This window comes from Patella vulgata, chromosome 1, assembly GCF_932274485.2.
Source record: "Patella vulgata chromosome 1, xgPatVulg1.2, whole genome shotgun sequence".
In the NCBI taxonomy this organism is placed as follows: Eukaryota; Metazoa; Mollusca; class Gastropoda; family Patellidae; genus Patella; species Patella vulgata.
This window is the reverse complement of record NC_065879.2, coordinates 43498638-43518827: the sequence shown is the minus strand read 5'-3', so window position 1 is coordinate 43518827 and position 20190 is coordinate 43498638. Positions and strand designations below refer to the sequence as shown.

Genomic DNA, 20190 nt, shown 5'->3' with positions numbered 1-20190 from the left:
CATGTTCACAGATGTAATAAAGATGTATTAATGTTTTTGTTTCTTTTTTGCAAAAGGTACATAAGTCTGATTTAATAATTCCAATTTTAGATAAAAATTAATTTGTACCAATTATTCTACTATTGAGTCGAAATTGAAACCATTTCAGCCTATTATCGGCTGTAAATTCAAAGGTTTGCTTGTAAATACGAGCCCATTCTTCTAGAGTTAAGTTCATTCCCAGATCTGATTCCTACGAGTTTTCAGATTTAGTTTTTTGAGTTTTTTTACCTAAGAAATGTGTATAGAAATGTTACCTAAATTTCGTTTTGTCTTATATGACCGAGCCATGTAAATTCGTAAAATTGACTGGGAACTGATATTATTTCGACAAGAATTCAATAGGACGGTTCCTGAACGTACAGGGCAATAATGAGACCTACGTTCAGAGCTGAACTAGGTCTTCGGCTAACTTAGAACTTCGCGTAACTTGGATAAAATTGGTCAGTCCATTTAGATCTGACTTATGCGAAGTTTACTGTATATTACTGTATTTTGTATTATTGTATAGTGTATTCTGTATTTTAACACTGTGACTTTGGTATTGTGGAGCAATGGAAATTGCAAATTGTAAAACAAAAGTATGTAATTTGAACTGCTGACATATGCAGTTTGCACCTTGAACATTCAAATATTATTGACAACATTATCCTTCCATACTGGATCTAGAGACATTCATCAGTATGAAGGGATGCTTCTTTTAAAGAAGCACAACATGAAAAACTATATCGACTGTTCGGATCAGTGCTTTCACAGAAAATTTGCATTAATATTTCATGTTTTTATTTATGGTACGGTATCGTGAATTCGTCGATCTGTACCTCTTTACTTTACACAAAAAATTTATATATTGGACTACGAAATAAAATATAAATAGGGCCTACAAGAATTTATTAATGAAATATTCCATTTTGGCTAATTAAATATGTTTCATTATCAAAATAAATAGCTGAAATGGATGTAGAAAAATCATACCAGCACATATTACCATGTCCTCTATAGAAAACACACTGACCTTGATAATTTTGATTTGTATTACAATAACTTCGAATGAAATTAAATATATATAATTATCCACAGCATACTTTTCCATTTATCGGTTTTAGACCATTTCTTGCGTCAGTATTAAATGCAGAATGGTGATGTAAATCCTAATTTTGAATAACCAATTTGAATGACGTGCCCTCCAGAATATAGGTAGTCATGAACAATAAGAGTTGACATTAACATTGTACTTGTGCAACACATGGATTATCAATATCGCTATAAAATATCACTTCAGGTGGCCATATTATTTAATGATGACAGCTTGGTCGGAAGAAAATGTTATAACCTCACCACATTATATATATTTGTATTTCAAAAGAATAATCTTTTCATTCAGGAATTTGTCACTTTCTTTTAGCATATATGCAAGAAGACATATAGTAAATCTGATCTTAAACTTGATATTAAAGTACAAATTATAGATAAACATTCAGAACATTGTTCAGAACAATGTTTACCTCCAGTATCCAACCAATCATGTATCTTATCTTTAAACTCTGATAATCGAAACATATAATTCTCTTCCTCCATCCAAATCACTGGTTGCTCACTCTCTACACTAATCTGGAAACAAAGTAAATGAAAATAATAATCTTTTCCTTTTTCTAGATACATCAATATTTATGACATTACAAAGTCCTTACATCGTAATGTCCTATAAAATTAGTTCTATTCTTTAACAAATACATATCAGCAGAGAAACAAAAGTGGGTATTCAACGTCTTCCCACTCTTCTAAAATTGCAATCTCCATGTAAGCTGTGACCTATTGCTAGTAACTTTAAAGGCCATGAAGAAAATTTGTCTCACCTAGCTACAACCAGTACATGTATATCGAACACCCCACTCATTAAGTAATGTAGCATACTGATGGAGCACCTTAGTATATACATGCACATATTGACCACTAAAATGATTTACTTGATTAACCAGCGGCTGCCAGGCAGGATACGCCCACATTTTCGAGAGATGGATAGAGAACAAGCTAACAAGAAAGTGAATTTTCGTACAATCAAGGGCCTTAATTCAGGAAATTACAATTCGATATGCGCAAATATCGAAAGGAACTGAGATCTTTGCGTTATAAACTTACATTTCAAGTTTCAACAAAATCGGATAAAAATTGTGACCTCTATAGGGTCCACAACCATGATATACCATATTTTTACGCTATTTGAGAACGAAGGGCGGCCATTTTGTCTGTCATTTTTGGTCCGATTTTCACGAAATTCGAACTCAGTCGTCCTTGTGGTGTAACGGTGATATAATAATATGACCTCTATAGGGTCCACAAGCTAAAAACGTGATTTTTCGTACAATCAGGGCCCATAATTCAGGAAGTTACGATCCGATATGCGCGAATATCGACAGGAACCAAGATCTTTGGGTTATAAACTTACATTTCAAGTTTCAACAAAATCGGATAAAAATTGTGACCTCTATAGGGTCCACAACCTTGATATACCATATTTTTACGCTATTTGAGAATGAACGGCGGCCATTTTGTCTGTCAATTTTAGGCCAATTTTCACAAAATTCGAACTCAGTCGTCCTTATGGTGTAACGGTGATATAATAATACGTTTTTTTAAATCGGATAAAAATTATGACCTCTATAGGGTCCACAATCAGGGGCCATAATTCAGGAAGTTACAGTCCGATATGTGCGAATATCGAAAGGAACCGAGATCTTTGGGTCATAAACTTACATTTCAAGATTCAACAAAATCGGATAAAAATTGTGACCTCTATAGGGTCCACAAGCCAAAAACGTGATTTTTTGTACAAACAGGGGCCATAATCCATGAAGTTTCGATCCGATACATGCCAATATCGAAAGTAGCCGAGATCTTTTGGAGATACACCTATATTTCAAGTTTCGTTAAAATCGGATAAGAATTGTGACCTGTAGAGTGTCCACAAACAAATTGTGGACGGACGGACAGGGGCGACGGCATAATACGACCACATGAAAATGTGGGCGTATAAAAATTCATTGGAATTTTAGTGTAATTCAATTCTAAAAAAATTAACAAGGAAGATGACAAAATTTTTTTGTCCCTATAAGCTAAAATGTTCAAAATATGCAATCAATTTATAAAATGTTTCCATTTAAAACCAGCTTTTAAGTCTACACTTAAAGTAGCTAAGTCTCTAACTCAATATCATCAAAGATCTTCGACATTGAAAACACAAATTATTTGTTAATTCAAATCAACATTGGTCTTATGAACTTACAGGGAAAAGATGGGCTTCTGAAATCCAATATTCAAGACAAACTAAACATTTTACCATTGGTACACGAATCGTGTACCAAAATGCGTTTTAGTGCCATTTGGAACAAACGACTCAAAGAACGTGGCTAAACATATTTCACAAGTCATGTCAAATGGTGACGCTATATTCTTATCTGGAGAGCATGCAAAATAAATACCATCGGTGTAGACTGGAATAACCAGACGCTAAAAATTGCCATTCAATTGAGACTCCTGGCGTATTTCGCCGAATATAACTGATTAGAAATTACAGTAAAAACAGAAACAATTGAATGTAAATCAGTTTATATACATTCATAATACATTATTTTATGCGTTGTGACCCATTTGTGTCAATTTCTAGGTCCCAAATATTAGCGATTTAGCTCCTTTAAAGATACATTATGAGAGATTTTAATAGAGAGTTGGGCATTCTTGCTATACCAGTTCAAAAAAAGATGATGAAAGAAGAATATATTGAAAATTTCAGTCAAATTACTTTATTCTGAACAAAGTTATCACCATTGTAATTTTTGACTAGAAACAGGAGTCAACTCTCTCTTCACCGTCTCCGAGAATGGCCGATCGTTTGATTGACAGGCGTTAACTCCACCTACATAATCTCAATTATCAAGTAACGTTTTCAATGGCTTTGGTACCGTTAGCCTATTCGGTTTGAAACGGGGTAGCAATTCAATTCGTATCACATTTATTTTTACTACAAATTAAAAATAAGACTTTTAATATATAGATAAGAAGCGAAAGTTTGAAAGGAATGGACCAAATCAATGAGGCATAATCATAGCGGATATAGTTCCTGACAAAATTTGGCTGAGTCTTTGATGAATGAGGCTGCTGACTTCCCTAAAGGTGAGAGTAGTTTGGAGAGAAACTGTGCTGTATTATAAAATACAGAATCTCGCGAACAAATCAATAGTCTAGCTTAATTGGGTTTTTATGAATTTTTATAAACCGCCGAATTTTGTCAGGAACTATATCGCCAAGACAATACAGAAGTAATGGTATCGTACGACGTTACAGATTTGTTCACAAATATTCCCCATGATTTAGCCTTAGAAGAACTTAAGATAAGATTAGACAACCTGCCTGAACCGCTGGACAGCACACTTAACAATAACGACGTAATAGACCTCACCAGAACATGTATTCAAGCAACCTACTTCACCTGGGTGGATGATTATATTTACCAACAAATTCATGGCCTGCCAATGGGGAGCCCGTTATCACCTCTACTAACTGAAATTTTCATGACCGCGTTTGAAGAGAAAGCCCTAGCAATATCACCCGTTAAACCTATAGCCTATTTTCGCAGAGTGGATGACACGTTTGTCATCTTAAACAGCATAGAAGAACATACAACCTTACTACAACATCTTAACCAACAGAACGACCGTATCAAATTTACATCAGAAACTAAAATTAATGACACCCTTCCATTCCTTGATGTAAAAGTAGAGAGAGAAAACGGCACCCTAAAAACCAGTGTATATAGGAAACCAACGCACACAGACCAGTACGTACATTTTAAATCCAACCAACCAATCAGTATCAAAAGAGCAACTTTATCATCCTTAGTAAAACGAGCAAAAAGAATTTCAACACCTGAGAAACTAGATGCAGAGATGACCCACCTCAGAGAAGTTTTTACCATCTTTAATGACTACCCACCCAAATTAGTAGAAGATGTAATACAGAAAGCACTATCTGACAACAACGTCTCCAAAGCAAAAGATAAGCCACCTATCAGAATCACTATCCCCTTTAACAGCAAAATATCATACCAAATAAGAAGATTGTTGCAACAAGCTGGTATCCAGGTAACCTTCTCAGGTACAAACACCATCAAAGACATCCTCCAAGCTAATGGTAAATGCAAGTCAACCAAACCAACGTCACCCAAAGGCTGTGTTTACCAAGTCTTCTGCTCATGTAAAAGCAGCTACATTGGAGAAAGTAGGCAACCATTAGATGTTAGACTTAACCAACACCTACCAAAACCATATAACCAGACCTCAGCTGTAGCAGACCAAGTCCATCAAAATACAAGATACTATGGGAAAAGACAAAGAAATTAGCAATCCACCAAAACCACACAAAGAAAAGGAAGATTTTGGAAGCTATCAATATAAAACGCCACAAACCAACATTAAATAGAGACGAAGGCATCTATCTACCACCTGCCTATGATGCATTAATCGCAGGAAATTGAATTATACATATTATAATAACTGCAGTATAAACTCTGAATCACAATAGTACCTGAGTATACCCTGTGTTTATGTGGTTACATATTAATTTATAATAGTGAAGACTAATAAGTAATATAATAAGTGTTTCCTATCTTTTGTTTTCTCATCTACGAAATAATTAATATGTGGTTCCCCTTATAATTGTGTGCTATTATATAATTACTTTCAATATGTTTTTATAAGTTTCCTTCTGATCCGTTACTAGACTAGTTTTAAGATAAAATCTCCCCTTACCATTTTAGGCTAACCAGATGTATTTATTTTGTATGTTATTATAAGTTTCCTTTTGACCTGTAACTTTACTATTATCAGTGGTTTCCCAATATGATTTATTGGCGATAATTAGTTGTTATATATTTTGTGTATATGGTTTCATAAGCCCTTATTCCTATATAGAAGATTGATTTAATATATTAATGGTTTCCCCTATTGATTTTTAAATAATATACTATTCAAAAAAAGTAGGGGATATTTGATTTTGGGGGCATAATACTAAAATATGCAAATGACTACGAAAAAAGTCACTATAGAACCTAACAGAAGAAACATTTCCAGTTACATGTGACGCCCAAACGCACCAATAGCTACCGCATGGAATGCAGGTGATGCTTGGGATCATCATGGGGTCCAACCCAAGATTTGCACGACTCTGACTTTGAATGTTACAGTCATTGTGGCATTGAATTCCAGGGTGGAAACATCAGTTTAATTGTTTTAGTGACCAGAAAACAGATTTTGATATGCGTCGGCTTACCCAAAATGAAAGGTTACGTGCCCTTGGCATGCTACAGATCGGCACAACACAGGCGGTTGTGGCGCGGACGATGAATGTTTCTCAGTCTGTCATAAGCAGGCTATGGTCCAGATACCGTGATACACAATCTGTACAGGACAGACCAAGGGCGACAACTCAAGCCCAGGATCGATTTATCCGTACCTTGGCCTTGAGAAATCGTGTCATCACAGCAAATCAGATCAGCGCTCGTCTTCAAACAGACACTGGTGTGAGAGTGAGTGGCCAGACGATTCGGAATCGACTGCATAGGGGTCACCTTCGCGCCCGACGTCCTCGCGTGATCCCTTGTTTGAGAGATCATCACATTCAGGCAAGACGTCGTTGGTGTAGGGATCGTCAACACTGGGATAATCGACGCTGGAGCAATGTGATGTTTTCAGATGAGTCAAGGTTCACTGTTGATTTTTTGGACAGACGTAGGAGGGTGTGGCGTCGTCGAAACGAGCGCTTCCAAGACGTTAACGTCATCAGACATGATCGATTTGGGGGTGGTTCTGTTATGGTGTGGGGAGGCATCACTGTTGCTGGAAGAACGGCTTTACATGTTGTTGCAGGGCGTGTTACAGGCCAGTACTACCGGGACAACATCTTGGCAGTCCATGTTGTGCCGTTCGCACGACGTCATGGCCGCCGTTTCATCTTCCAGGATGACAACGCAAGATGTCACAGGGCCAGGATCGTAACAGGTTACCTCCAACAACAGAACATCACCACATTACCTTGGCCAGCACTGAGTCCCGACCTCTCCCCCATCGAGCATGTCTGGGACATGCTTGGACAGAGGTTACATCAACGTCAACAACGTCCTGCCAATGTCCAAGAACTTGCTGCTGCGTTGCAACAGGAATGGGACAATCTGGACCAAAATGACCTTAGACGTCTCATTAGGAGTATGCCACGTCGGATCAATGCTTGTTTGGCAAACAGAGGAGGATTTACCCGTTACTGACTTGGTTGTGATGCTGTGGTAACTTTGCTGTTTGACTCCGGGTATCATTTTACCCTTATAATGGTCAGTCTGTGCCTTACTTAGTCTAACGATCATTTGGAATAAATCGATGAATGTGAACTTCATTTCATTTTGTCATTTGTTTCTTCGTCAGTTTCATTAGGTGACTTTAATAACACTTAAAAATCAAATATCCCCTACTTTTTTTGAATAGTATATAATAAATGGTTTCCCTATTGATTTAATATGTTAAATGGTTTCTCTATTGATTAGATTAATTAGTTGTTACTTGTTTTTGTATATAAACCCTCTGTACATTATTTTCATTATCATTTGCTTGAAAACGTTGAGAGAACCCTCAACAAAATGTCGCTTTAAATAAAATAATAATTGTAATCCTTTAGTGGCATTTAGCAATTGGAAACATAACAAAACTATACAGTTATATGGGACAACAATCACTGGTTTATTATACACAAGCACGACGTTTCGATAAGTATTCTCTTATCGTTATCAAGCACAATGACATTTAGTAAACTTGAGGGTCTATATATATGTACAATGCGAAACCATTCTTATTACTAATCATTAGAAGAGTTCAACCAATTAACAGACATATTTAACATCAAAGACCTGAAAAGCACCGTGTGATGACAAGGATATAGTTGTACATGAACCTTAAAACCACCCTGATATTGAAAAAGAAAAATGATTAGGGGGAAACCATACATTAAACAAACAGTATATAACAGATAGAGCTTATAAACACACGGTCTTGTAAATAAAACCACATTCACAAAATGTTATGAAAACAAAGCATAATAGCACTAAGATAACACAATAAACTGATCCAAGGGTTTGAAGGATCTAATATAGGCTTATTATAATATACTAAGTAAACATAGTAATCACAATTCAAGGTGTTAAAGTTCAGAGAATATATGTTATTAAAATTTAATAACTGGGGGGGGGGGGGGGAATCAAAAATATACATAATTAAAAGTGATAACTGGGGGGGGGGGGGGGAGAAAAATCCATTAGACCACTTGTATGTAACTGATAAGGGCTTATAACACCGGATCTTGACTGAAAAGTAATTCAGCATAATATCACAATAACTTAAAAGGTTATTAAAACACAGCATAATAGCACTAGGATAACACAGAAATCGCGAGCTAAGGCGTTGTAGGTTGATATTGGGCTAAAACTGATTGGACTAGGTTAACATAGTGATGTGCGATTAACGTGTTGTAAGTTCAAAAATAATTATTGAGAGTTAATGGTTACCCATTGTAGGGTAATTGACTGATTTGATAACTTCATCATATGCCCTCGGAATAAATAGTCCCAAATCTTTGTTTAATTCTGGAGAAAATCTTTTGATGTTAATGGCTTCTTTTAACTTCCTAATTTTCTTATTGTTTTGGTTAGCAGCCAGAATTTTTACCTTATCCCAGTCTATTTTGTGTCTTGGATGGTCTTTCAAGTGTTCGGCTATGGCTGATATGTTGGTTGGGGCTTTGGACTTGTGTTCTGAAATTCTTTTATCCACTGGTCTTTTGGTTTCCCCGATATAGGTCTTATCACATGAGCAGCATCACCTGCGATATCACCTCGGTGGAAGCGGACGTAAAATACAACTAACACTAACTAACTAACTAAATGTCATTGTGCTTGATAACGATAAGAGAATACTTATCGAAACGTCGTGCTTGTGTATAATAAACCAGTGATTGTTGTCCCATATAACTGTAAAATAATAATTGTGTTCCATATTATGTTTTTTGTATTACGTATGTCAATTGCTAAATGCCGCTCAAAGAAGAGATTTTCTGTAGTACCCCTTCTATTCATTCATTCTTGACATTTCATTTCTCCATCTTGCACGCTTTGACAGGTCACGTGTAAACCAGTTGAAATCAGGTTGATTTAAAAACAAAAGACTCACTTATACTTTATATTAGATTAGTTCTGACATAAATATTTGAAAGCATACCTTTGTATTTTTAAATACAAGATAATTTTGATTATTTAACATGTCAGGTATTTCCATAGAATTTACTACACGTGTTCATTACACACACGCCATGATGAATGGTTCCAGTGACCCGTGTGTCGTCAACTTTGACCCTATCGGCACGCAGCATGGCACTCGAGTGATAATATAAACAATTTTACTATCCTGTCTATTTTAATATCATATCAGCACATCAAACTCTTGAGACTCTTTATAGAGTGACCAGGTAAATAAATACGGTAAAACAATTAATTTGTCAATCAGTCGAGGCTATCTCATGCTTTGCAGTAAGTGCTAATAATAACATTATATATAAAATCTTCGAGTGGGAATTAAAGGACGTTAAAATACAGATGTGACGTCATCCTTTGATGTTGGAGTACCATTATTTCAAATAATCGTACGGGCAATGTGCCAAGCGTAACTTTGTAAAATATTGAACTCGAGTGACGTATTTCATTGCAAAGCACGTGCAAGTGTCTGTATTTTAAGTTGTTTAATGGTCTCGAGCTTAAGACATTGCGTAATATATTGTAAAAACATTCGGGCCTCACGGCCCTCATGTTGTTACAATATATTACTTAATGTCTCGCTCTCGACCATTAAACAATACTTAATTTACCGTGATATATTATAAATGACATGTGCTATATGAAGTGTTTATATGGTCTTTAGTGAAAGAAAACATTGTTGTGGCTACCATTCCTGGTTTTGAAGGTCTGATATGATATGAAAACGAATATCGGATTGTAGTTTTTTTAACCGTTTCACCAGTGCAACCGAACCGTGACCGGTTAACCGAGTAGCGTATCCATCCTAAATTATTAGGCAATCAAGTCTATGATCTTTATTAAAAACAATAGGTTGGCAGGCAACAAAACATATGACTAAATATTGAAGATTAAATCTTGTACCTTGTCAAACTATGGACTAGTGGATATTAATGCTGGGCTAGTGCCTGACAGTAGACTACTAGCCCTGGGCTAGTGGATTCAAAATTTTTTTTACGCCCCTGAGACAAATACAATAGTAATAAGTGCAGGGGGACTACACCACACAAAATTTACACAAAAACAAATACACGTACAAGACATCATACTCAGGAAAACACAAACAAACAGACAATTTAAAAAAAGTGAATGGATCTTGGGGGTTTGCCATAAGCGTCCACTGCACTGTACAGTCCCGGGTCTGTAGTGACACAGACTGCTTGATCCAATGGGGCTGCAATTCAACTGTGGTGATCTTAGCTGCGATGTTTAACAATTTCAATAATTTTTCTGTAAACGCAAGTGACAAAAGAGCATATAATACCGACATCCAAACTCTCATTTTAACCACAACTAATAATAATAATAATAATAATAATAATCGTTTTCTATAGCGCTGAACATTCAGTCAGTCTGACTGCTCTGTGGCGCTTTACAATGTAGATATGATTATAAAAAACAAAACAAGCATACAAATAAACAAAAGAATACAAAGGAATAGTTACAATATACAAATGGAAAGTGAAGCATTTAAATTATTGTTTAAAAATTTGGGTAAAAAACAGGGTTTTTAAACGTCGTTTAAATATAGCTAAGTTTGGACTATTTTGGACTTCCAGAGGCAATTTGTTCCACTCTTTTGGTGCTGCGTACGCAAAAGCTCTCTCACCAAATTTTGACTTCTGTACTGGGCATACAAGTTGGTTTTTATGAGATGAACGTAAGGAACGAGAAGGTACATATTGTTTAATCAAATCGGATAAATAGGATGGTGCCAAAGGATCGTTTAAACAGTTGAAAGTGATTGTGTTAATTTTGAAAATGATGCGTTGATTAACCAGTAGCCAATGTAACAGTTTTAGAACAGATGTAATATGATCAGATGGTTTGGTGAGAGATACCATTCGAGCTGCTTTATTCTGGATTTTTTGTAGCAGACTTACAAGAGTTTTAGGAAGAGAATACAATAATGAATTACAATAATCTAAAGATGACATAACAAAAGCATTTATTAACATTTTAGTGGCATCAAGGTCAATATAGGATCGAATTTTGCCAATGTCATACAGGTGAAAGTTCGCCTTTTTGCACAGTCTTGATACATGGGTTTTCATATCTAAGGATGAGTCAAAGAACACACCAAGATTTCTGACACATTTGGATGGGGTTATTGCTGTGCTTCCAATAGTTACATGGTTGATGTCAATGTTCTTTTTATTCCCGATTGTCATCGTTCAATTTAAAAAAATTGCAGTGCATCCACATTCTAATTCGTTCAATGCATGCTTCCAGTTCTGATGTAGTGGTTTCTGGTGAAGGATCAAGTTCAACATATAACTGGGTATCATCCGCATAGAGGTGGTAATTAAGACCCATCTCACGGATGATATCTCCAATTGGTGCAGTGTATGCTGTGAACAAAATCGGTCCCAATAAGGATCCCTGGGGAACACCAAAGTCAAGAACTTTAGGCATTGATTGACATGCGTCAATAACAATACTCTGCTGTCTTCCACTCAGATAGGACTCAAACCACTTCAGTGCATCTCCGGATATACCATATACCAACTAAACATAATATCAAGGATGTATATATCGAACTTTCAATCAAATTGACTGACATGCGGACTCGCTCAACAGCGGCCTCGTTTCGTACACTCTACCATTTAGCCTCGATCTAAAATTTCCGGAAGTATGACGTCAACGTAACGGTTAATCTCCGCTTACGACGCCATTTAAAAATTTAATCAATCAATGAAATCCTGTTTAAATCCAAGTTGAATCCAAGACATCCGTGGGTCTACAGAGTTGATTTTGTGCTTGTTGTGTAAATAAAGATCTAATTTATAATTTCTATGACATTTGAAGCCTAAATAAAGACTTGCAATAATCAGATTTAGTTCTTGCACAATGTATGTTTAAGAAAATATTTCATAATGAAATTAATAAGAAGATATCTGACAATACCTTACAAGTTTTACCGTCAATCATGCCATCTTTTACATCTGAATCCGATAGGAAAGCTTCATCAGATACGGAATACCATCCTTCATAAACTCCTTTATATATATAACCTTTACTTTCTAAAACCATCTGAAAAAAAAGATGAAGACAGCATATCAACTCACACAAAATCTAGGGTACAACTAATTAAATAAAGAGCTGTGATTATCATTCTGTTAGAATAAAGAAATAGATAGTAGTTAAATAAAGAGCTGTGATTACCATTCTGTTAGAATAAAGAAATAGATAGTAGTTAAATAAAGAGCTGTGATTACCATTCTGTTAGAATAAAGAAATAGATAGTAGTTAAATAAAGAGCTGTAATTATTATTCTGTTAGAATAAAGAAATAGATAGTAGTTAAATAAAGAGCTGGAATTATTATTCTGTTAGAATAAAGAAATACATGGATGTTAAATAAAGAGCCATCATTATCATTCTGAAAAAATAAAGAAATATATGGTTGTTAAATGAAGAGCCCTCATAATCATTTTGTTAAGTGGGTCAACCTTACAACTGAGAGCCACTGGCGTTTTGGCAACTGGGAGCAAAAGGTTTCAACTAAAAGCAACTGAAAAAAGGTCGAAATGAGCGCCTAGTTCCAGTCAGCTGAAGCCAGTTCCCATGTTTACCCGTCTGCAACTCACTTCAACTAGTGGCAACAAGCTGCCGTCGATATGAGCACTCTTCCAACTGGTGTGAACTCGTTTTCTTGGAAATAACATCAGGTGATAAGAAACATGTGTCATGTGACTTTGTAAATAGGCAAAATGGAAGTGAACGATGCATCCACTTTTCAAATGTCGATGATGTCGACAACAATAGAATTGTTGCAAGACCGACCATGCCTTTGGGGTGCTTTTTATAAGGTATATCCCATTTTGTTGATCACATGATAAGTAAATTAACAGTCTTGTAATCGCTACCAGTTCTGAGTTGACATAAGCACTCCAAATTCAATTGCTGATTTGATCAACATAAGCACACTTGCAACTGGTTGCTCACAGTTACAAAAACAACATAAAGAAATAGCTGGACTATCTCTTTTAATTATCACCTCAATATAGTTTCTCCCATAGTCTTTCTGTCTATTTCTTTTAGAATATGAGAGAAATTGGGGTTTAACGTCCACTCGACACAAATTATGTCATTTTGGGACTAACATATGGTTTAATTTTATTTCAATAATTTGCTTGCGCATAGGGGTCTTTAGCAGTGGAAGGAAACCGGAGAACCTGGAGAAAACCCACGAGGTTGGACAGGTGACCCTACTCCTCGTCACGTACAACCGGGGATTCGAAACCACGCTAGTTGACTCAGTGACAGGCCTTATGATACAGTGCACACATACTAACCATTCGGCCATCCACCCCCCCCCCCTCTTTTATAATATGAGATAGTATGTTCTTATACATTGAGCTATAAGAGTGTTATTATCTACGCATAGCCATGTCCACCAGTGTCAGATCACAGCTATACATAAAAAGCTTTTCCAGTTTTTAATCCATTACATTAGGTGGAGGGTGGCACTGTAACCCTGGTAGCATTTAATCTGGCGTATTTAGCCCCAATTTCTTTCACATTCATTCAATATAAAATCTCTGTTTAAAAATTTGTAAAAATCATTTAAAATCTCCAATAATCATCTAATTTGTACATGTGTCCAGTTTAAAACTGACCATTCAGTTTTGATAATGAATGTTCAAATCACAAGTGAGTAATTTCTTGATCACTGTTAAAAAATAAACAACCCAATTAATTTTTAAACAGTGGTTAGGAAATTAAATACTTGGACACACATTATCAAAATTAATCAGTCAGCTTTAAACTGGACACAAGTACAAATTAGATGATTTTGGGTGATTTTAAATGAATTTTAAAAAATTTTAAACAAAGATTTGATATTAATCGAATATGAAAGTAATTAGTGCTAGATACACAAGTAATGATACCCAGGTTACAGTGTTGGGTGTTCTTCAAATTGAATGAATGACATATAAGTATACCATACCCAGAAATGTTGAACAGCTGTAATATGTCTTTTTTCTGTTGTTCTGATAAAATCTGTGTGATTAACATTTGCCTCTTTAAACAAATCCTACAGTTTAAAAAAATATCATGTAACAATAGTAATATCATCATATTCTTGAGTGAGATTACATGATAATTAATTTGTCTTAAACATTTCAACAAAATCGACATCCTCTGCAAATGATATAAACAAGCCAGTGTCAACTATCCAAGCTGGGAGATTATCTACCATTGCTAATTTGGTTTTGTTTTCTTCATTAAATTTTAAATAGTGTGGATTAAGCAGTGAAAATTTAGATATTGTCTGAAATTTTACGAATTGTATTCTCCTTTGTGACAAGTGGTTTGCTTATAATTGGATATGGTCAAAAGTTAAACCAGTGGCTGCCTGGCAAGATATGCCAAAATTGGGAAAAGGGATAGATAGACAACAAGCTAATAAAAACAAAAACATGATTTTTCGTACAATCAGGGGGCACAATCAAAGAAGTTATGGTCTGAAATGCAAAAATATCGTAAGAGACTGAGATCTTTGAGATATAAAGATATATTTTAAGTTTCATCAAAATCAGACAAAAATTGTGACCTCTAGAGGGTCCACAGCCTTTGTATTTACATACTTGTACACAATTTGCGTACTAGGAGCGGCCATTTTGTTGGGCAGTTTCGGTTCAATTTTCACGAAATTCGAATTCGACTGTCATTAGGTTGTAAAGGTGATACATTTAAACATTTTTTAAAATCAAATAAAAATTGTGACCTCTAGTGGGTCCACAATCTAAAAACGTGATTTTTCATACAATCACATTGTGGTCCCTCTAGAGGTCACAATTTTCATCCGATTTAAAACAAGCGGTTGCCATGCGAGATACATGTAGGCCTAGGCCCAAATTTTGCAAGAGATGGACAGAGAGAACAAGCTCCAAAAATAATGTGACTTTTTGTACAATCAGGGGCCATAATCCAGGAAGATATGGTCTGATATGAACATCAAAAGGACCCGAGATCAGATAAAAATTGTGACCTCTAGAGGGTCCACAACCTTCGTATTAAATACTTTTACACAATTTGCATACAAAGAGCGGCAATTTTGTTGGACAGTTTCACTTCAATTTTGCCAAAATTCAATTTCAACCTTCATTATGGTAGAAAAACTAAGAATGGTGATATATTTAAACAGTTTTTAAAATCGGAAAAAAATTGTGACCTCTAGAGAATCTGCAAGCTAAAAATGCAATTTTTCGAACAATCAGGGGCCATAATCCAGGAAGTTACGTTCGGATATGCGCGATTATCGAAAGATCTTAGTGTGTAACAGTGATATATTCACACATTTTTATTTAAATTGGATAAAAATTATGACCTCTAAATTTTGTACAATCAAGGGATATAATTCAGGAAGTTACGATCATGATGTATATTACCGTTATACATCAGTGAAGGTTCAGTTCGAATTTTGTAAAAATCTGACCAAAACTGCTAGACAAAATGGCTGTTCCTTGTACGCAAATAGTGTAAAAGTATGTAATACCAAGGATGTGGACACTCATCATTTTTATCAGATTATGATGAAACTTGAAATTTATCCAAAGATCGTGGTTCCTTTTGATATTTGGGCATAGAAAGGAACCAAGATCTTTGGGTTATAAACATGAATTTTCAAGATTCATCAAAATCGGATCAAAATTGTGACCTTTAGAGGGTCCACAACCTTGATATACCATAATTTTACACTATTTGCGTATGAAGGGCGGTCATTTTGTCCGGTAGTATTGGTCCAATTTTCACGAAATTCAAACTCAACGCTGAAATGGTAATATATACACACGTTATTTTTAAATCAGATAATAATAGTGACCTCTAGAGGGACCACAAGCTAAAAACATGATTTTTCGTACAATCAGGGGCCATAATTCAGGAAGGTACGATCTGATATGCACGAATATTGAAACGAACCAAGATTTTGGGTTACAAACATGCCTTTCAAGTTTTATCAAAATCAGATGAAGATTGTGACCTCTAGAGTGTCCACAAGCTAAAAACATGATTTGTCGTACAATCAGGGGTCATAATCCATAAAGTTATGGTCGATATATGCCAATATCGAAAGGAACCAAGATTTTTGGGAGATAAACCTAAACCTATATTTCAAGTTTCGTTAAAATCGAATAAAAATTGTGATCTGTAGAATGTCCACAAACAAATTGTGGACGAACGGACTGACAAGGGGGACAGCATAATACGTCCACATGAAAATGTGGGCGTATAAAAAATATACATTTAAAGTGTTGGTATATTTAGTGATAAAATCTGAATGTACATAACTTACTCTAAACGTCTGTGAAACAAGATTACAGAATTCTGTTGGATGTTCATCAGTTTTGTTAGCTGCTTGTTGAATCTACAAGAACAAACCATTAAAAGATCGTCTGATATGATATCAACTCAAGAGTAGATAAACATTTAAAAAACAAAATTATAGTATGACTCTAACATTATGTTGTTGGAAATCAATTAATAATAATATCTATGACTGTCTAATTTGCATCTTATGAATCACAATTAGTGTTAATGATTTGTGAAAAATCTTCATAATGGCCTAATTTTTAAACCAGCGGTTGCTAGACAAGATACACCGACATTTTGTAAGATATGGATAGAGAACAAGCTAAAAACAAAAGCGATTTTTCGTACAATCAGGGGCCATAATCCAGAAAGATTTTCTGAAATGTGCAAATATCAAAAGGAGCCACGTTCGATCGTTGGATTATAAACATACATTTCAAGTTTCATCACAATCGTATAAAAATTGTGACTTTTAGAGTGGCCACAACCTTGATATACCACATTTTTACATTATTTGCGTATGAGGGGTGGCCATTTTGTCCGGCAGTTTTGGTCCGATTTTCACGACAATTTGAACTGAACCATCATCAGGATGTTTTTTTTAAATTGGATACTAAATATGATCTCTAGAAGGACCACAAGCTAAAAACACGATTTTTGTACAATCAGGGGCCATAATCCAGAATGTTACGGTCTGATATGCACGAATATCGAAAGGAACCAAGATCTTTGGGTTATAAACATGCATTTCAGGTTTCATCGAAATCAGATGAAAATTGCGACCTCTAGAGTGCACACAAACTAAAAACGTGAGTTTTCGTACAATCCATGAAGTTATGGTCCGATACATGCCAATATCGAAAGGTACCGAGATCTTTGGGAGATAGACCTATATTTCATGTTTCTACAAAATCGGATAAAAATTGTAACCTGTAGATTGTCCACCCAAAAATTGTGGATGGACGGACAGGGGCGACGACAATATACGTCCACCAGAAAATGTGGGCCTATAAAAAATTCAAATAGTTTAACTGTAAATAGTTTTGTTTATTTTTTTTAATTTATTATATGTATTTTTCTATAGATTTTAAATTAACCTTCAACCCATGTTCATCAGTCCCTGTAGAAAATAGCACATTATCTCCCTTTAACTGATGCCATCGTGATAGAACATCGGCGAAGAGAACTGTATAAAGGTGACCAATATGTGGCACTGAAATGAAAGCAAACAAATGAATTACTTTCCAGTAATATAGCTACATATACATTTAATGGTGCCAGATTATATCGTAACAGTCTGGAAAAATGAAATAAAATGAATAAAATCAAATAAAATGTAAGTAGGGCCTACCGGTAACCCTGATATTGATATATTGTAAAGTTAAAGGACAATATTGTGCCAGTCATTATCACATATGTGATAGAACTGGTTAAACACGTTCCAAATATTATTTTATCACAGAGATCATTGCTACGATAGATGAGTAATCAATGTTTCAACAATAGGAAGTGACGAAAGCAAAAGGAAAACACGAGTTATCCCTTTATATAACTGACTGAAGTGACGGGTGATAACAGATACATGGGCAAATTTCTGCTCACTAATAATTCCTTCGAAGACCAAAAGTTGTTGTATGGGACTGTGAAAGGATATCTGACAATTCATAAACAAAATTGACTGTGACTAGATTAGATAACATGAAAGAAAAATAGAAAAACCTAAGTCATTTTGAGACTTGTAGTTGTACCCCGTTCAGACCCTTATTTTTAAACCAGTTCAAAATTGCCAGAGTTTTTAATACTTTTTAAGATAGGATCGTATTGCGTTCACACATTCTATAAGCCAAACCAGTTTAACTATTCTGACCTCTTCGGTCGGAAGTTAGAGTAAACTACGGATGGTTCTTGCAAACATCTGCAGACTTTTGGTAGATATGCGCTGACGTTACACAAAAACCTAACCAACCTATGAAGTCTTGTATACTTCCACCTCAAAATGATGAATATTCACCAAAACCTGGCAGAAAATGTATATGCAAACCCTCTTCTTCGATTCTACACCCAAAAGTCAACAAAAATCGCCATGCAAAAGGGGGAAAATGGAAAGGGAGAAAAAAACTAAAAATATCTTTGGCACTTGTTTCAATGGTCTAGTCACTGCAGATTGATTTTGTATGACGTCAGCGCATGGAGTTTGTGACAGAGTGGAAATGGACGAAAATAATGTAAATATTGGAAACAAGTAGCCATGATACCGTTTTGTGGGAGTATTTTTATGCAAATCAAAAGGATTAGATTGAAGAAAAAACATATCTGAGTGAATCAGCAGAGGTTAGATTGCCTGACAATACAAATTGTTGAATAAAACCGAGCTGAAGCGAGAGCAGGTAAAATCGAGTCTTAAACAGGCACTGCATTCCTGTTCTTTTTTATTATATATTGTCTGGTTGGACATGGTGTATGCATATAGGCCTATACGGATAGAAGGTCAGACTCCTGTGCTCGAAGACAGGTCGCGAGCTGGGGTTATTTGCCACAGCTTTGCGTTCAGACGACAAAGTTAAACTAGTTTAACGATCGATGGTTTTTTTTTTAAAAGTTCATAACTGATTAGAAATTACAGTAAAAACAGAAATGATTGAATGTAAATCAGTTTATATACATTCATATTACATTATTGTATGTGTTGCGTCCCATTGTGTCAAATTCTAAATCCCAAATATTAGCGATTTAGCTCCTTTAAGCATCTGAACAGGCGATAACATACAGTCGTACACTTTACAATTACAATTAGCCTACTGAGTTAGTTTTCTACCGTAACCATGTTCACAGTCAATGTCAACTTCAGTCATCTACTTATGAATAAATAAGAAACCTGTGAATTACTTACATGCATTGACATAGAAAATAGGAGTAGTTATATAATAGTCAGGTTTTTGTTTGGTACCGGTACTGCAAAATTTTGATTGACAGCAGATAGTGGTTACCGGTATCCAACACTGATGATAAATAAGTTTGCTTTGCACACCACCACGGAAAGTTAATGAAGAAAGTCTTGTCAAATACAATGACATCTCTTACGTAGGACCGAACTATGATTATACTATAATTTGCACTAAATATCCATATAAATAATGTGGCATTCCTAAAATATTTGAATAGTAGTAGCAAGAAATTTAAAATTTCAAATTCTTTCTTATTGTATGGACGCAGACATATTGTGAGGGGGGAATAACTCTACTATATTATAAGGAGGCAGACCACCATTAATTTCCCCATTGACTTCGAACAAAGTTAATATTGGCCTCTTTGCCCACCTCCAAATTTTCCCAAAATTTTCGATGGGCTGAATGCTTTTCACTACAGACAAAGGAACAAATGGCCATGATGATGTATTTGCACTAAAATTTGTATCAGGTTGACCACCAAAATTTTGAGATACACAAACTT

At 35.3% G+C, this 20190-nt stretch overlaps 1 protein-coding gene across 1 annotated transcript in view; it reads right to left on the bottom strand.

Moving 5' to 3' along the window:
- Positions 1 to 19960, bottom strand: part of LOC126820867 (methionine--tRNA ligase, mitochondrial) — a 35690-nt gene extending 15730 nt beyond the window's left edge. The window contains exons 1-6 of the mRNA XM_050549007.2: positions 19631 to 19960; positions 17838 to 17953; positions 16724 to 16795; positions 14375 to 14461; positions 12329 to 12454; positions 1545 to 1650 (exon numbers count right to left, since the gene is read on the bottom strand). Of these exons, the coding sequence (XP_050404964.1) occupies positions 1545 to 1650; positions 12329 to 12454; positions 14375 to 14461; positions 16724 to 16795; positions 17838 to 17953; positions 19631 to 19814 (691 nt within the window). The 5' untranslated portion in view covers positions 19815 to 19960. The remainder of the gene's footprint in view (positions 1 to 1544; positions 1651 to 12328; positions 12455 to 14374; positions 14462 to 16723; positions 16796 to 17837; positions 17954 to 19630) is intronic.
- Positions 19961 to 20190: the final 230 nt, after the last annotated feature.